The sequence below is a fragment of the Furipterus horrens genome, unplaced genomic scaffold, assembly GCF_987537825.1.
Source record: "Furipterus horrens unplaced genomic scaffold, mFurHor1.1.pri manual_scaffold_4, whole genome shotgun sequence".
Lineage (NCBI taxonomy): Eukaryota > Metazoa > Chordata > Mammalia > Chiroptera > Furipteridae > Furipterus > Furipterus horrens.
This window is the reverse complement of record NW_028327174.1, coordinates 193531680-193547469: the sequence shown is the minus strand read 5'-3', so window position 1 is coordinate 193547469 and position 15790 is coordinate 193531680. Positions and strand designations below refer to the sequence as shown.

The window sequence follows — 15790 nt, the reverse complement described above, 5'->3', positions numbered from 1 at the left end:
CATTGCCTCTCTTTCTCTTAAAAAAAAGTGAGAGTATATCACTTACATGTCATCAGTCAATTAAATTAATAAATTTAATAATTGATCGATTCATTAAAAACTTATCGTGCACCTACCATGTGATAGGATATAGTAGATGGTATAGAGCTTCCATCTAGTGGGAGAAGCAAATAAGAGTAAATGAATGAACCAATGAAGGATGAACTGATGAATGAATGAATAAGGTCAGATAGTTTTTAATGCTATGAAGAAAAAAGTAAAGGAGAGTAATAGAATAAAGAAATAATGGGGAACTATTTGAAAATGTGGACAGATAAGGTTTTTGAAGGCACTCATACAGAGCTTAAAGGAAGTAAGGGAGCAAGCCTTGCAAGTATCTGGGGAAACAACATTTGAGGTAGAGACCAAAGTGACATTTTTGTCCCCCTGCAAGCTCAGTGGCCTGTTGCTCTGCAACTATTGAAAGAAAATAAGAAAAGTATGAAATTCTTTAGATTAGATTGTGCTACTGATACATCCATAAGGACCAAAGTCTGTATGAAGAATCATTCCAAAGCTATCTTCTAGGAACTTGGAAACTAAATATTTTGTTTCACTACCACAGTGACAATTTAAAATTAAAACAATACTAAACCAAAAAATATAAAACTTCTAAGAATACTAAAATTAAAATACTCCCCCACACCCCCAGATTTGTAAAACTCTTGATAAATTCAGTGTAGTACAGCAATTCCAAGTGTTAATTCAGGAAACAGGATGCTAGGGATCAGCTCCTAATTCTATGATTTATTAGCTCTGTGACCTTGGGTGAGTTAGTTCTCTGTTTTCTCATCTGTAAAATGGGGTAATAATAAGACCTTCCCCACAGAGTGGTTGTAGCAACATGGTGGGTTTACATATGCAGAAAGTACATAAAATGATGCTGAGCACATGGCAAGGTTTCTGCAAACGTGCCTTATTATCATCAAAGCTACAGTTTTCTCATTGTCTGCTCTTCCTGGGTAAGCACATGGGGAAATCAGATGATGGTTGGAAGTCTGGAGATCCTCTCCTCTCTGTCACTATTTGACTCTAAATGTTTCCAGATTAGGTGTCATGTAGAACTGCCAGATGCTTTAAATGATTTAATTGCTCCTGAAGTAATTTCAGTGTTACTAAAGACTTACTGATTTGAAAAGACTTACTAAATGTCAAAATGTTGACAGGAGCCTGCAATAATTCTGCCAGTTGGAATGATGGGCTGGCTGTTTGGCCTCTTGAATCAGTCAATCATGATGACCTTTTGGGTTGAAACACTTTTTTTTCTATGTAATAGCATAAGTACAATAGCTCTCCCTATTCAAATGATATACTTTGTGACATATAATTAATAACCTAGTTTATATTTGTAGGTTTTCTTTTAATAAACAATGAAAAAATCACACATTTAACATTTTTATTTCAAAAGCATATTAATTTTCATTGTTGTATAAATCACATGGAAAATAAAACCCAGGGAACAGCCTGTGGTTGTGAACAAAGCTTGTAGCTTTGACCTCAGTTTAACACAAAACAACTAGAAGAGAAGTGAATATAAAGTCCTTCCTCATTCTCTGATAAGCCAGGTGGCCTTCCTCAAATATACCTCTTCTCACTTGTACAATAAGAAAACAATAGTGTCTACTCATTAGCCTGTTGTAAAGATTAAAAGAAGTGTAGATAAGGGGCTGCTACAGACTCTCATATATGATAAGCACTCAGTGATTGCTATTACCATTATTATCGTATGATTGTGATGATTTGCTCTCTAAGGACTCTTAAGTACTTCCATTTTCAAATGCATTCCCCCAAGATTGCTTTTATTCTATCCTTTTTAAAAATCGAGTCACTAGGATAACAGCAATACTTCTAAGATTATTTCCTTTCAAATAATTCAGTGGAATTAATGAATCTTAACATTTACTGAGTACTAAGCATACTAAATGCTTTCATATACATAATCTCATTTCATCCTTTGCTCAGCCTGGTAAAGAAGGTGATATTTTCAGTTAATTTAGTCTCTTGAGAGGGGAAGTGATTTATTACAGTTACTCAGCCAGTAGATGGCAGACCTGCAGTTCAATCACTGGTAACTATGTTGTTTTTCCTTCATTGGGCAAAAATAGTGACTCTATGTACTTGTTCTAGTCAACATCATTAAGTCTTCCTTTGCTGCAGTAGCTCAGAGCATGTACTATTACTGCCTTTCTAAATGGTAACTAAATCTCCAGTGTTATTTTTTTGAGTCCTGATTTCAAGCTATTAATTCTTGTAAACTATGCTGAAATTACCATAGATCACAAATAAATTTTAATTAAAAAAAATCATTCTTAAGTTGAGAAAAGGGGCCTATTTTAAATTGAATATATCAAGTGAGATTAAAAAAATCAGAAGTATAACAAAATATTTTATATAGAGATACTGATTCTTTTCTTTTCCTGTTTCAACAGGTATGTCATATCAGCACCAAGAGTACTTCGTGTTGGAGCATCCGAAAACGTTGTCATTCAAGTTTATGGATACACTGAAGCATTTGATGCAATAATCTCCATTAAAAGTTATCCTGATAAAAAATTTAGTTTTGCTTCAAAATCTGTTAGTTTATCCGCAGACAATAAATTCCAAAACTCTGCAATCTTAACAGTATGTATTTATCCTTTATTTTCTTTATATATACAGAATATTCTCAATAAAATGTGTACAGAATTTAAAATGTGATATCATAGAGATTTGGTCATTTATACCATTATACAATACTTCTGTGGAATTGTTAGCTGATGTATGTCTGTCACTAATGATATTATGAAGGAAACAGAAAATTCTAAGAAGGACAATTGTGTCTGTGTTTTGAGCAACACATGTAAATTATAACGTTCTTATTAGAAAATAAAATTGTACTAATGTGTAAGTATTTGAAAATGAATTGAAAATGCTTATTTTCTGTGAAGATTATCCTTACAAAGAAATAGAGAAATATGAGTATGCATGTTGATCTGTAATGTATTGCCTACAGAAAGCCATCAATGCTATTGAATGTTTGTTTAAATTCCAATACTCTACAATTACAGTTTCTAAAACGAATAAATTATTGATTACTGAAGTGAATAGCTCTCACTGACCACCTGTAGTTGATAGGAAAAGCAACCTTGATCAAATAAATTTTTCTTCTATTAAGATATGATACAGCTTGGTTAGAAAAGTGCTTGCAACTCATTAAAAAATTCTGATAACTAAAAATAATTTTCCATACTTAGTATTTATTCACGAATAAATATAACCAAAATATTATTTTAAGGTCCAATTAAAACTTAAAAATCAGGAACCAGAAAAATCAAATATTACCAGACCTGGAAGGGGTTCTGGGGTTCATTTATACCAATGTTTCTTAAAAGTGAGTTCTTAAAAAAAAAATTAAATTTGAAATTTTATAGAGTTTAAAATTATAATTATATTGATTTTTAGCATTTTGAATTTATTTTGTAAATGTATTTTGATTTTATAATTATATAAAAGTCATAGACATAAGAGTATACCTAGTTTTAGGATTGTACATATTTTAGTAATATTGCAGTAAAAATAATAAAGGTTAAAAGGAAGACCTTTTATCCTTTAAAAGAGATATGTATACACGTGTTACTCAGGTTTGAGAAATTGATCTAAATAAATTCAACCAAATGTAGGAATTCTTTTATTAGTGTTTTTGGTGGCAAGTGCTCTAGTCTCTTAACAAATATTTACACTTATTAGGGCTTCTTAAGAATTAAAATTCATCTCCCAAAAGTGTTATTTTCATCAGACACTCTTATCTTATGAGACTCAAGGTAGCCACTAGCCGCATGCAGCTGTTACATTTAAGTTAAAATCAATCAGATTTAACGAAAACAAAAAATTTAGTTCCTCAGTCACATCAGCCACATATCAAGTGCTCAAATACCCACATGTGACTGGTGGCTGCTATATTGGGCTGCAGAGAAAATAAAACATTTCCATCATCACAAAGTTCTATTTGAACAGTGCTAACTTCGATGGTTAATTGGAAAGAAGAATAAGGTGGAGAAATCATAAAAATTGATGCATATTTTTAGCATTTAATTTTATCTTAACATTGTAATGCATCTTTATTTGTTAATTGTTTGATATTGTGCCAAGGTCTTTTCTTTAAGTGCAGGCCCACCGATTGGAATATCAAATCTTATTTATTGTGCGCCATACCTTTAACAAATGATCTTTGTTCTACAGTTTATGTTTCTTTAAAGTGAAGAAAGAACTTAGAGACACTTGCAAAGAATCTGAGTGCAGAATCTTTATAGAGTTTTACTGTTTTCCCAACTTTTACAGCAGTTGATTTTAGGGATTAATTTTTATCCTGTGCCCAAATCCCAAGTTTTCACAAAAGCACTTATCTTTCTTTTATTACTTTTTATGTATTAAATTTGCATACTGTGCATGTGAAGTAGATAATTACAATGACTTACAAGTGTTGGAAAGTGTACAGCTCAACTGGTGGGAGCAGAAGGATGTAGCTATAATACACAATGTCCTGGTATCAGTCAGGATGTTGAATGTAGGGAACGGAGACCTGGGCTAATCCACCAAGCTGATAAAAGTTCATTAAGAGAGCTTCTGTAGCTTAAATAGTTTTACTAAATGCATGTAACAATTAGGAAACACTTTTAATTGCTTAAAGCTAAATTTTGGTTAAGGTATTTAATACTGAAGGGCTTTGGGCAAAATTTATTTGCTATGCTGGCTCCCCTACTGCTTTTTAAATGATTAAATACACATACTTACTTTTCCTTCTAATGAGATTACAATGGTATTTAGAAAGTCAACATGTTTTATAACCTTAACATTAACATACTCTTTTTCATCAATATTTTCTGTTACAGATACAACCCAAACAATTGTCTGGAGGACAAAACTTAGGTTCACATGTGTATTTGGATGTTGTATCAAAGCATTTTTCAAAATCAAAAAAAATGCCAATAACCACTGACAATGGATTCCTCTTCATTCAAACAGACAAACCTATTTATACTCCGGAACAGTCAGGTAGAGTACAAGATGCTTCTTTCCCTGGGAAGGACAATTGACACTATACTGTAGAGCTTTTTAACACTTGCAATTAACTGGAGACAGGTTTCCAATTTGTTTAAAAGAGTCTCAATTCCCAGTGACTTTTATACTTACAAATACCATGTATATGGTAATTACTGAATGAACAATTAAATAAAAATTTGATTTTAAATATAAATTTTAAATGCATATAAATTGCAAAATCAATAATTACATAATCTGCCCTATCAGTTATTTCCATGTAGAAAAAGCTTTTTAAAAACTGTGAATTGTTGTGTTGTATTTTGTTTATTAAACAAGCATAAGATGTAATTGTCAATACTATAATTTTTGCAATGGGAAAATAATTTACTATAGAGGCACATTCATTTAAAAAGTTCTACTACTTTGGAGCTAATCCTCAAATTCAGAAAACAACTCCAACCCTAGAAGATATAATATTTCAGCAAAGAATAAACTAGATCATAGAAATATATGAATATTATTTTTATTAGGGGACTCTACCTTAAAAAGTTCCTATTAGAACATTATTTCATATTTATGGTTCTTCTGTTAGAGAGGGAAAGGGTAGGATAGCCTGTCAAAACTCTGTGATTGAGGAAGAACTGGACTTATTCCTAAAGAACCAAAAGTAAAACCCAGAAAAGTGTGAATGGTGCCCAAATATAAGTGTCTGCAAGTCTTTGATTCCCCCATAGCTCCCTCTCATCATCAATGACTTTGGAGTACAGTAAATATGGAATTATGAGAGAGGTATATATGGGATGGGAAGATTATGGGGCTTTCTTTGATAATGATATTGTTGGTGAAGAACTGGAGAAGGGAGGGAGGATTAGCCAGCTTTGTTGAAAAACTTTTCATACAGTGCACATTTGCTAAACTTTGGGTGATGGTGATGATGACGACAGTGGGATAGAACAGGCCGACACCATTACCATTTCAGCAGAAGCACCTGTTATGTTCAGTTCAGGAAGGAAAGGCCTAGAGAGGGTGGAATATTGCTCATGGTTTGGGCAGAATAACATTGCCGAAACAGTACCATCTTTTCGCTCAAACAAGATGACTCGGTATACAGGGAGGTAGTCTCTGCCTATAAAGCTTGGGCCCTTTTGAACATAATTATATCCGGAAACAAATATATCCTTGCCTTATCCTCCTTCTATATTAGAAGATGCTTCATTAATTGGGGCTTATTAACACTTCGTACCACTTAGGGTCCCCAGTCTTTGTCCAGTAAGTAGTCTGATACCCAAAGCCCCGGGACCTTTCTTAGCTGTCAAGGCTTCCCTTAAGAACAGACTCATATATTATTTCTCTATCAGGGCTTTACTCTAAGAAGACTTGGTACCTTCATCTGTTCCAATCATAGAGGAAAACCAGAGAACTTTCCTCTAATTTTCACTAAGCAGACTCTAGAGCCACATTGTCTGGGTTCACATCCTAGCTCAGGCTGTGATTAGCTCCGTGACCCTGCATGAGTTACTCAGGCTCTTTGAGCCTCATTTTCCTCATTTGCAAAATGAAAATCATAATAGAACTTACCTCATAAAGTTGTGAGAATTAAGTGAATTCTTATGTGGAAAGCACTTTTAAAAAGTGTCTAGCGCAGAGTCAGCACCAGGAAAGCATTTTCATTATTATTTAGTCTGTGGAGTAAGACAAAATGTATGTACACAGAAGAAAAATAATTACTTAAAAGTAATTCTTTTAAAATTGATTGAATCTTGCTATTTATAGCTCGAATGTCCTGATGCACACATTTAATCTGAAGAGCCTTGAGGGATTTTTAGTGTAAGCATCTTTAAGATAAAGGCTTAAGTCTTCAAGGCTTTATAGGATAAAGGACTCCAGAACAGGGACCCAAATCCTTCAGTTCCATATGCCTGTGTCCTGCCTTCCCTCTAGCTGCATCATCCAGCACACTCCCCCTCGTCTAGACACCAGCCAGGTTGACCCCTTTTCAGGTGCTTGCTCACCCCATTGTCCCATCCAGATTAAGGCCTGTGTACCTCTGCCCGCTACAGTCACGCCCCCTCCATTGCCTTATGACCTCCTACTCAACCCTTACACGTCATCTCACAGAGGGCAGCCCTGACAACACTCCTAGGAAGCCAGGAAGTGTCCTTGCAGCACCTCTCATCTCCGGATTCGTACATCTGCTTGTGTGACCCGGTGTCTGCCTTTCTCCTCCGCTCTGTTAGAAGGTTTCCATGTCTGATTCGTTTCACCACATAGCTCTGTGCCTAGCATAGTGCCTGCACGGAGAAGGCACTTAATACCTTTTTTAAAACTCAAAAAGTCATATCTTTGGCACAAAAATTTATCGATCTTGCCTCCAATACACAATTGCTCTGAAGACATGATTAAATTTCTAACCTCAGCGCAAATTTGTTAGAAAGTAGAGAAGTAGGAGCCATAGAAATAAGAAACATTCATTGATTAGTTATTAGGTGCCAGGTTGTGCAAAAGCTTTGTCGCATTTAGTCCTCATGACACTATGAAGCAAACATTAGCTGCCCTGTTCTGCAGGTAAGAGAAGTAAGACTTAGAGGGATTATTACGCTTAGGAGCACACTTGTGGCAGAAGCAGGAGTGAAACCTAAGTTTTGAACTCCAGGGCCTGAGCTTCTGCAGCATACTGCCTACGGTAAGCATCCCAGGGATGCGCAGGCCTGGACCACGTGCGTTCCTTAGGCAGAAGGGAGAATTCGGGGTTGGAGACAGGGGTGAGGGAAAGGGGATAGCAGAGTTGTGGGTGGGGGGGATTTACTGAATATTCTTATGGTCTTAATGAAACCAGTTTTAGAGATATTAATTGGCTTCTTATGTAGAGCTTTGCATAATACTCTTTTAAAAAGTTTATGGTGCCAGTTAAGTTTTATTTTGTGGGAGGAGTTTTGGCCATGAAATGATTGGAGCATCAGTAAAAGCCTAGAGGAGTAACAATTACATCATTGGAACTAGGTAAGCATATCCCAAGCAGCTACGAGTTAAAGCTGAGCAGATGCATTTGTTTAAAAGGTGGGGGATCTACTAACTGACAAAAAGGAATGGAAGAGAACTAATTGTTATTGAGCCACTGACATTATTATTTTAACAATGAGAGAACAATTGTATGATCTGGCTCAATAAATACAACAACACCATACAATTCTAAGGTTCCTTTAGCAACAGTAAGAGATCATTAGGGGTCTTTTTATAAGACTATATAATGTGAATCAAACTACCTAATTTTCCATTAAAATCTTCAACTCTAATATGAGACAATGTATTATATTCCTATATAAGCATATGGTAGACAGTACTATTTTGCTACTGTGAAATTCTTGATCAACAATGGCCTAATTACAGAAAAGGTTGTATGTAAATATATTTTAACAAATGAACTGTATTTAAATTCACTAGAATTAGTAATTTACATATCTGCAAACTTTTTCTTTCCTTTAAAAATGGATTTTGGTGTATTGACCACATATTGATTCATTTTAATGAGACATCTCTTTTAAAGATGATTATTGTTAAAAACCAAAATACCCTGTGTTTAATAGAGTTTTTGATCCTATCAATTATTCTTACAGTAAAGGTTAGAGTTTATTCACTGAATGATGACTTGAAGCCAGCCAAAAGAGAAACTGTCTTAACTTTCACAGTAAGTAATTATTTATCTAAATAATTTAACTCACCTTTAGAATAGGATATGTTATTTCATAGCTCCTCCCTAATACCGTACTGGCTCATTCAATGTTCAGTAAATGAAGACTGAACACTTGCTGTGAGTATAACATTGTAGGTCTCTAGCTCTCAAATAGGCATGTGTAAAGAGTTCTTGAAAATTAAATCCCAACAACTTAAGATTTTAGACGGAATCACTTAAATACATCCTTCATGATGTACTTTTTCAAGAACATCAATCAATCACTAAGAATTAATTGAATACCTACAAGAGATTTTAAAATTTGTATACTTCAAGATAAAGAATTACAGTCAATGGTACTTACACTTAAGGAACTTAGAGTTTAGTAACTAACATACTAACACATGTGAAAAATAGTGCTAAACCATTAGATAAAGATTAGCAGTTATCAACCTTTTATCAGCCATGACACACATAATTGATGATATGTACATGTGCAATAAACTCCCGTGGTCTTACCCAGTTTGTGCCACAATCCCTTAAGATTTCTGCAGAGAAATACTAACTGCTTACCTATTAACAGTAGGTATATTAGTAATGGTCCTTCATTATAGGCTACAGCACCTTTTCTCCTACTGAAAAACAAAAGACAAAACCTTACCAAAACACAAGTGAAAAAGAATAATGTATAGGAAAACTTTGAATCCTTTATAAATCACAAAAATCATAAACCGTTACAAACTTTAACATCTGACTATTATTAATGAATTACTTGTGAAATATCAACGTGTTTAAAGATTGTGCTTGACAGCTATTGATAACATGTAATTCAAAGAGATCAGGGAGGCCAAGGGACACTTCAAGAAAGAGCCAAAATTGGAACTAGGCCTGGAACAACGAGCAGAATTTAGATATGTGGAGAAGCAGCATGGGTCTGCATGGGCTGGATTATCTTAAAGCAGGGGTCCGGTAGCTGTGAGCTTTTTCCTTGGAAACCCGAGATTTGAGCTTAGGAGAATAGGTGTACATATATGGATAGATACCACAGAACACTAGTATAAACCAAACAAATTGTACAGTAGGACACATGACGTATGAGCTCAGAGGGAATAAATATTTGGGATGAGATTAAAGGATGATGTAATCCTTTTCTGGAAAAGCATAGACAAAGAAACCTTGAGCTGGGTCTTAATGAAAAGGATAGCCATAGGTGTAAAAAAAAATAATGAAGAATCTCCCATGTACTATATAGCATGAGTGAGCCATGCCAGCAGGAAGAAGTAAGAAATGAGGCTAGTACGTACACTGGCTGACTGACGTTGGAACTCTGGAAGAGGATAAAGGAGAGGCAGCATCCACTCGAATGCCCTTTTTCTGTTGGAAAATCCTAGAGCCTGTAGACAGATGCTATTTATCCCACCTCCTGCGCCCCTCTGTGGTGGAGCTTCAGTGATGCAGAAACCTAACACTACACCGGGAAGAGTGGGTGCCAGTTGTCGTTAAAAGAGCTGCTCCAGGAAGGCAGGATTGAGGATCCGATCCCAGAGCAGTGGGGCATCCACGTGCCGAAAGTGGACTGAAAACAGCGCTCGAGAAACATCATCTGAGAAACACCGTGCGCGAGGAGACACAGGGATAAAGGACAGCTCAGAAGATACTTGGCTTCGACTGTAATTCTTTTTCAAAATGGACCTTTGCAACAAAAAACAAAAACAAAAACAAAAAACAAACAAACAAAAAAACCCTTACAATCCCAACCATGGCCCTGGCCTGGTAGCTCAGTTGCTTGGAGCATCGTCCTGTACCTCAAAATGTTGTGAGTTTGATTCCCGGTCAGGGTACATACCTAGGTTGTGGTTTTGACCCCCAGTATGGGCGGCACCTGATCGATGTTTCCCTCTCTTTCTCCCTTTCCTCTATCTCTAAAATTAATAAGCATATCCTCGGGTGAGGATTAAAAAAAATCTCAACCATGAATTTCTCAGTCATGACATATGGCGATAAATTTCTGGCTTAAGACCAAAATGGACTTCTACATGTGGTCCACAGAAAGTAAGAAACCTTGTTTCAATAATTTTCAAACCCACACACAAAAGGAAGCTTATGGGGAAGCTTTATGAAAATTTAAAGTGTGTTTCACTCTTTTCAATGTTTTATCAAGCTCAAGATGACCATACAGCAGTTATAAAGTGTCTAACTAATAAATGTATTTTATAGTATATTCACTTTAAGAAATTTCAAATGAACAGATAAGAAATTTAAATTCTGGTATCTATAAATCCTATGAGTTCACATTTGATTGATCATAACCTCACATATTGTACACTCTATTTTTAGTTATACAACAGAGAGTTGGGTCTAATCTAGGTACCTGAGACTAAGCTACCTGGGTGCTGATTCATACCTTTGTGGGGGGAGGGGGTTGACGGGAGGGGGGTAGGGCAGGAGATGGAGGAGAGGTCCCAAAAGAGAGGGAAGTGGCTTAAATGAACCTTATTTGTCTTCAGTACATTTAAATAATCTTTTTCCTTCATATTTAATTTGAAGATGTGGGTATTTGTTAGTAAATACTTCTGTAGATCAAAGATAGTATAATCAGGCTGGTGTGGCTCAGTGGATTGAGCGCCGGCCTGTGAACCAAGGGGTTGCTGGTTCAATTCCCAGTCAGGGCACACATCTGGGTTTCGGGCCGGGTCCCTGGCTGAGGGTGCATAAGAGGGAAGCACACATTGATGTTTCTCTCCCTCTCTTCTCTCCCTTCCTCTCTCTCTAAAAACAAATAAATAGAATCTTAAAAAAATAAAAATGAAAAATAAAACCTTCAAGAAAAAGGACCTAGCCTGTGTGTCCCTCTCAGGAGCATTCTTCCACTTAAAAAAAAAAAAAAATATATATATATATATATATATATATGTATATGTATATAATCAGTTAATTTTTTAATGTGGTTTATGTGCTTTGATGTTGTTTGTTTTTATTCAAAGGATCCTGATGGATCAGGAGTTGATATTGTGGAAGAAAATGATTATACTGGAATTATCTCTTTTCCTGACTTCAAGATTCCATCTAATCCTAAGTATTTTATTTTATTTTATTTTATTGTTCTAATACAGTTGTCCAAATTTTCCCGCCATTGCTCTCCACTGCCCCGCCCACCCCCTCCCCGACAGTCAGTTCCCACCCTGCTGTCCGTGTCCATGGGTCATTTATACCTGTTCCGTACTAGACCCTTCCCCTTCTTTCCCCCTTTATTCCCCTTCCCCCTCCCCTCTGGTCACTGTTCCCTGTTTAATCCTAAGAATTTAAAAATATGTGTTAATAAAGTTTTCTCTAAAAAGCACACCTGGAACTTTAGATGAGGCAGATCACCAGTCAAATGAAGCCACCTACTGTTAACAAGGGGTGTCAGTGTGAAAGAAATGAGGATGTGCAAAATCTTTTAAAGAGTAATGAGAAGCGAGACTCAGTTTTTTTTGCGGAGGGTGGGGGATTTTTTAAATTTCTTATCAATCTGCTTTACACACAGAAATTAAAATTTGGAAGAGGGAAAAATAGGCCTCAGGCTTTTTTTCCCTCTCAAAACCATCAACCCTTCACCCTTTCAGAAAATTTAGGAGACTATCAGTCTAAAAGGCTGGTGTGGTCCTATGCCTTGCTATGAGGGCTATAAAGGTATTACTCTTCTGTAGTCTTTTCTGCGTAGACTATCATATTTCAAGAAGGGGGGTTGTTCTCAGAGCCCTTTCTCTCATTTGACCTCGTGTTAAAGGATTTAAGAATATGCTTAAGCAGAACCCAATGTAATAAATGTTTAGTGAACACATTCCTGGTATGTGCAAAGTGCAACGGGAATGAGAGATGTGAAATATAAATGAAGACTCCACAGTCCCTGCCTGCAACGAGGATAGAGTAGAACTAATAAGACAGGTGCGCCTATCAATGACTACATTATTACTTTAAAGCAAAATCTTTTTATGGTCATTTTTGCTTTGCCCTCTCGAAGGGGATTTGCAGTTAATTTATTATACTGAAGATTATCGAGGAATTTGGATTAAATTGGTGGACTTAAATATACTGGATAATTTTTAAATTATATACTTTCTTGAAAATATTATATGCTTTGTAACACAAAATTTAACCTATTTTATAACTGTTATCATTTCTCCAACTGTTGTCATTTTTTCATCTTGGGCCATTTGCTCTGTCACAGATTATGTGTCAGCCATGGTAGCCTCGCACAGCCAGTACTTTCCTGCCCCAGTACCTTTGCATATGTTGTCCCCTCTGCTTAGAATGTGCTTCACCTTATTCTTCATAAGACTTGATTCTTCCTATTTTGTGGGACCCAGGGTAAATGCTCCCTTTTCAAAGAGGTTATCCCTGGACACATGATCTAACGTAGTCCCTCTCTTTCTTTTACTCTCTTGTTTATTTTCTTAGTGGCACTTACTTCCATATTGCAATTATTTGTTTAGTTATTTACAATACTTTTCCTTTTGTTCCCCAGTAGACTGTAAACTTCCTGAGGACAGGGGTCATGTGTGTATTGCTCACTGTTATAGCTCTAGCACTTCAACATAACAGGCACATTGAGTTAATGATGATGATAATATGAAATTTATTCATGCATCACCAATATGCAAAGTAGATATTCTCTTTCTCATTTCACAAACGAGGTTAAGCAACTTCCAAAGTCTAGTCTGTTGGTAAATGGAAAAGTAAGAAATTTGAACTCCCATAAACTATTAAGTCTATGAAGACAGGGACTCGTTTTCTTGTTTACTTTTAATCTCCAGTGTTTAATCCAGGGCTCAGTAAGTATTTTCTACTGAAAGTTTTTAATTACACCCAGATCATTTTTCTCTTTAGACAAACCATACTTTGTCTCCCGCTCTAGTTTCTTTTGCATGAGGTGTGCATTTTATCACCTAAATGGGCTTGACCTGTATTATATGTTTCCAGAGACATTATTATGAATTTCCTACTGTAGTGTAGATTTTAATATTATGTTAGTATAATTAAGCTCCAGGATCAAGTAAATTCTCAAGTATCATAAGCTCTTCAGTTCAAAGCTGTTGATGATATTAAGATATATACATTAAAAAATAACATAATGTATGAAAAACTAATTGCTAAACAGTTTCTATTATCCTGAAAACACTCAATTATTTCAGTTTATTGCAAATAAAGTGTAATATTTAGGCTATATACACCTTTACTTCCTTCTCCCTCCTTAAAACAGGAATTGATTAGCTTTCCTCTAGGTAAATTAAAATAATTTAAATGAGTTATGTAATTTTAAATATTTTGCTTTCACAGATATGGTATGTGGAAAATTCAAGCTAAATATAAAGAGGACTTTTCAACAACTGGGACTACATATTTTGAAGTTAAAGAATATGGTAATTTCTGACAATTTAAAGTTTACCTATAAAGAGTTAGTGCTTTTGCAATAATTTTCATTAATGAACTTAATGTAGAATCACTCCCTGAGGATGAAACAGCCCACTGGTAAGGTCAGAGGTACTGGTGGAGGGAGTGGGGGTGCAAATGATTGTCCCAGTGCCTAGGCTCTAGTTCCAGCGTGCTCATCTTAACCTTGAATTAGCACACCTGTGTTCCTCATCATAGAACCTGAAGAGAACTAGCCCCTGGAGGAGCTTGAATAGCTCAGGTCTTTTTCCAGAATTATGATTTTAGGAGAAACTTAATTAGAGATGAGATCAATGGAACCCAGAAAGACTAACAGATGATTTACTAAAGTCATTACAATCGATTAGTGACAGAACGGGGACAACAACTGGATTTCCTTACCTCTAGTCCAGTGCTGTTTTCCTTCTGTTTCATGAATCCCTAACATATTTATTTGGAAATAAAAGATATTCTTGTTTTGAAATTGCAGATATTCTTATTTTGAAATCAATCATATTAATGGACTAATATTTCACCTATAAATAGCTTAATCTTTCCATTTTAATAGTTGTTTATTAGATAATTTGTGTGCTCTGATATCAAATTTAACTTTCTTTTTCTTCAAGTCATTTTTTAATCGTTAGGAGACTCTGAATATGGAAAATAAATACACAAATTTTAACAATTAACACACAAAACAGTAACAACAAATTTGTTACAATGAAGCTCCACTTTTAAAGACTACAACCGACCTCCCTCACTGCAAGTGTTTTTGCTGCTTCCTGTATGTATCTAGAATTCACCCACCTCTTATTACCTGTGGCCGCCCTCATGGTTCATCACCAGGCTCTCTCCTGGATTACTGCAAAAGCCTTTTAATTGCTATCTCTGTTTTCCAACTCTTCTCACTAAGCATTAGCCAAAATAATCTTGAAATCATTTATTATATAATGAAAGTCAAGATCATTATTTTTATCTGAGCATTCCCCTCTACAGCCTTGTTTTATAGCACTCTTTCCCTCACTTCCCTCCTGCACTGGTGACTTTGTGCATGATGTCCCATCTGCCTAGAGCACTTCCCCCTCCCTCATTGCCTCACCAATTCCTACTCATCTTTCAAGTCTCAATGGAAATACCACTTATTCAGAGAAGCTTTCCCTACATTCTCTTTCCGGAGTAGGATTCTCTGTACTTCTTCATATCAGTTTTCATAACTGTAGTTTAAGTGTTTATCTGTGCAATATTTGTTGCTTATGCCTGTCTCCCCTGCTTGACTGTGAGTGCATTAATGATAGGGTTTGTGTCTGTCGTGTTCACGGGTATATCCGTTGACAGGAATGTTCCTACTACAAGACAAGTGGGTATTAGATGAAAGAGTAGAATATTTCCTTGTGCTTTATATCCTGGGGAGAGCACACCTGCCTGGATCTATGATAACACAGGAATGCTGCCTAGAGCAACAAAGTACATTGTCCTTTTACTTCTAGCCTTCACCATCTAGAAGACACATAAGCCATATCTGAGAAGTCAGCTATCTCACTTAAACCTGTGTGCCAGTCTTTGTCCACAGTATCAGGGTCACTCAATCACCCAATTTTCTATTAACCGTTGTGTGGGTTAATAGAATTAGAATCCATAGGCCCTGGTACA

General features: G+C 35.8%; 1 protein-coding gene across 1 annotated transcript in view; it reads left to right on the top strand.

The window, feature by feature from the left end:
* The window catches only part of LOC150013632 (complement C5-like), a 35858-nt gene that overhangs the window by 2305 nt on the left and 17763 nt on the right, over positions 1-15790 (top strand). Inside the window, exons 2-6 of the mRNA XM_090275254.1 lie at positions 2469-2661; positions 4908-5070; positions 8673-8743; positions 11713-11804; positions 14048-14130. Of these exons, the coding sequence (XP_090131380.1) occupies positions 2469-2661; positions 4908-5070; positions 8673-8743; positions 11713-11804; positions 14048-14130 (602 nt within the window). The remainder of the gene's footprint in view (positions 1-2468; positions 2662-4907; positions 5071-8672; positions 8744-11712; positions 11805-14047; positions 14131-15790) is intronic.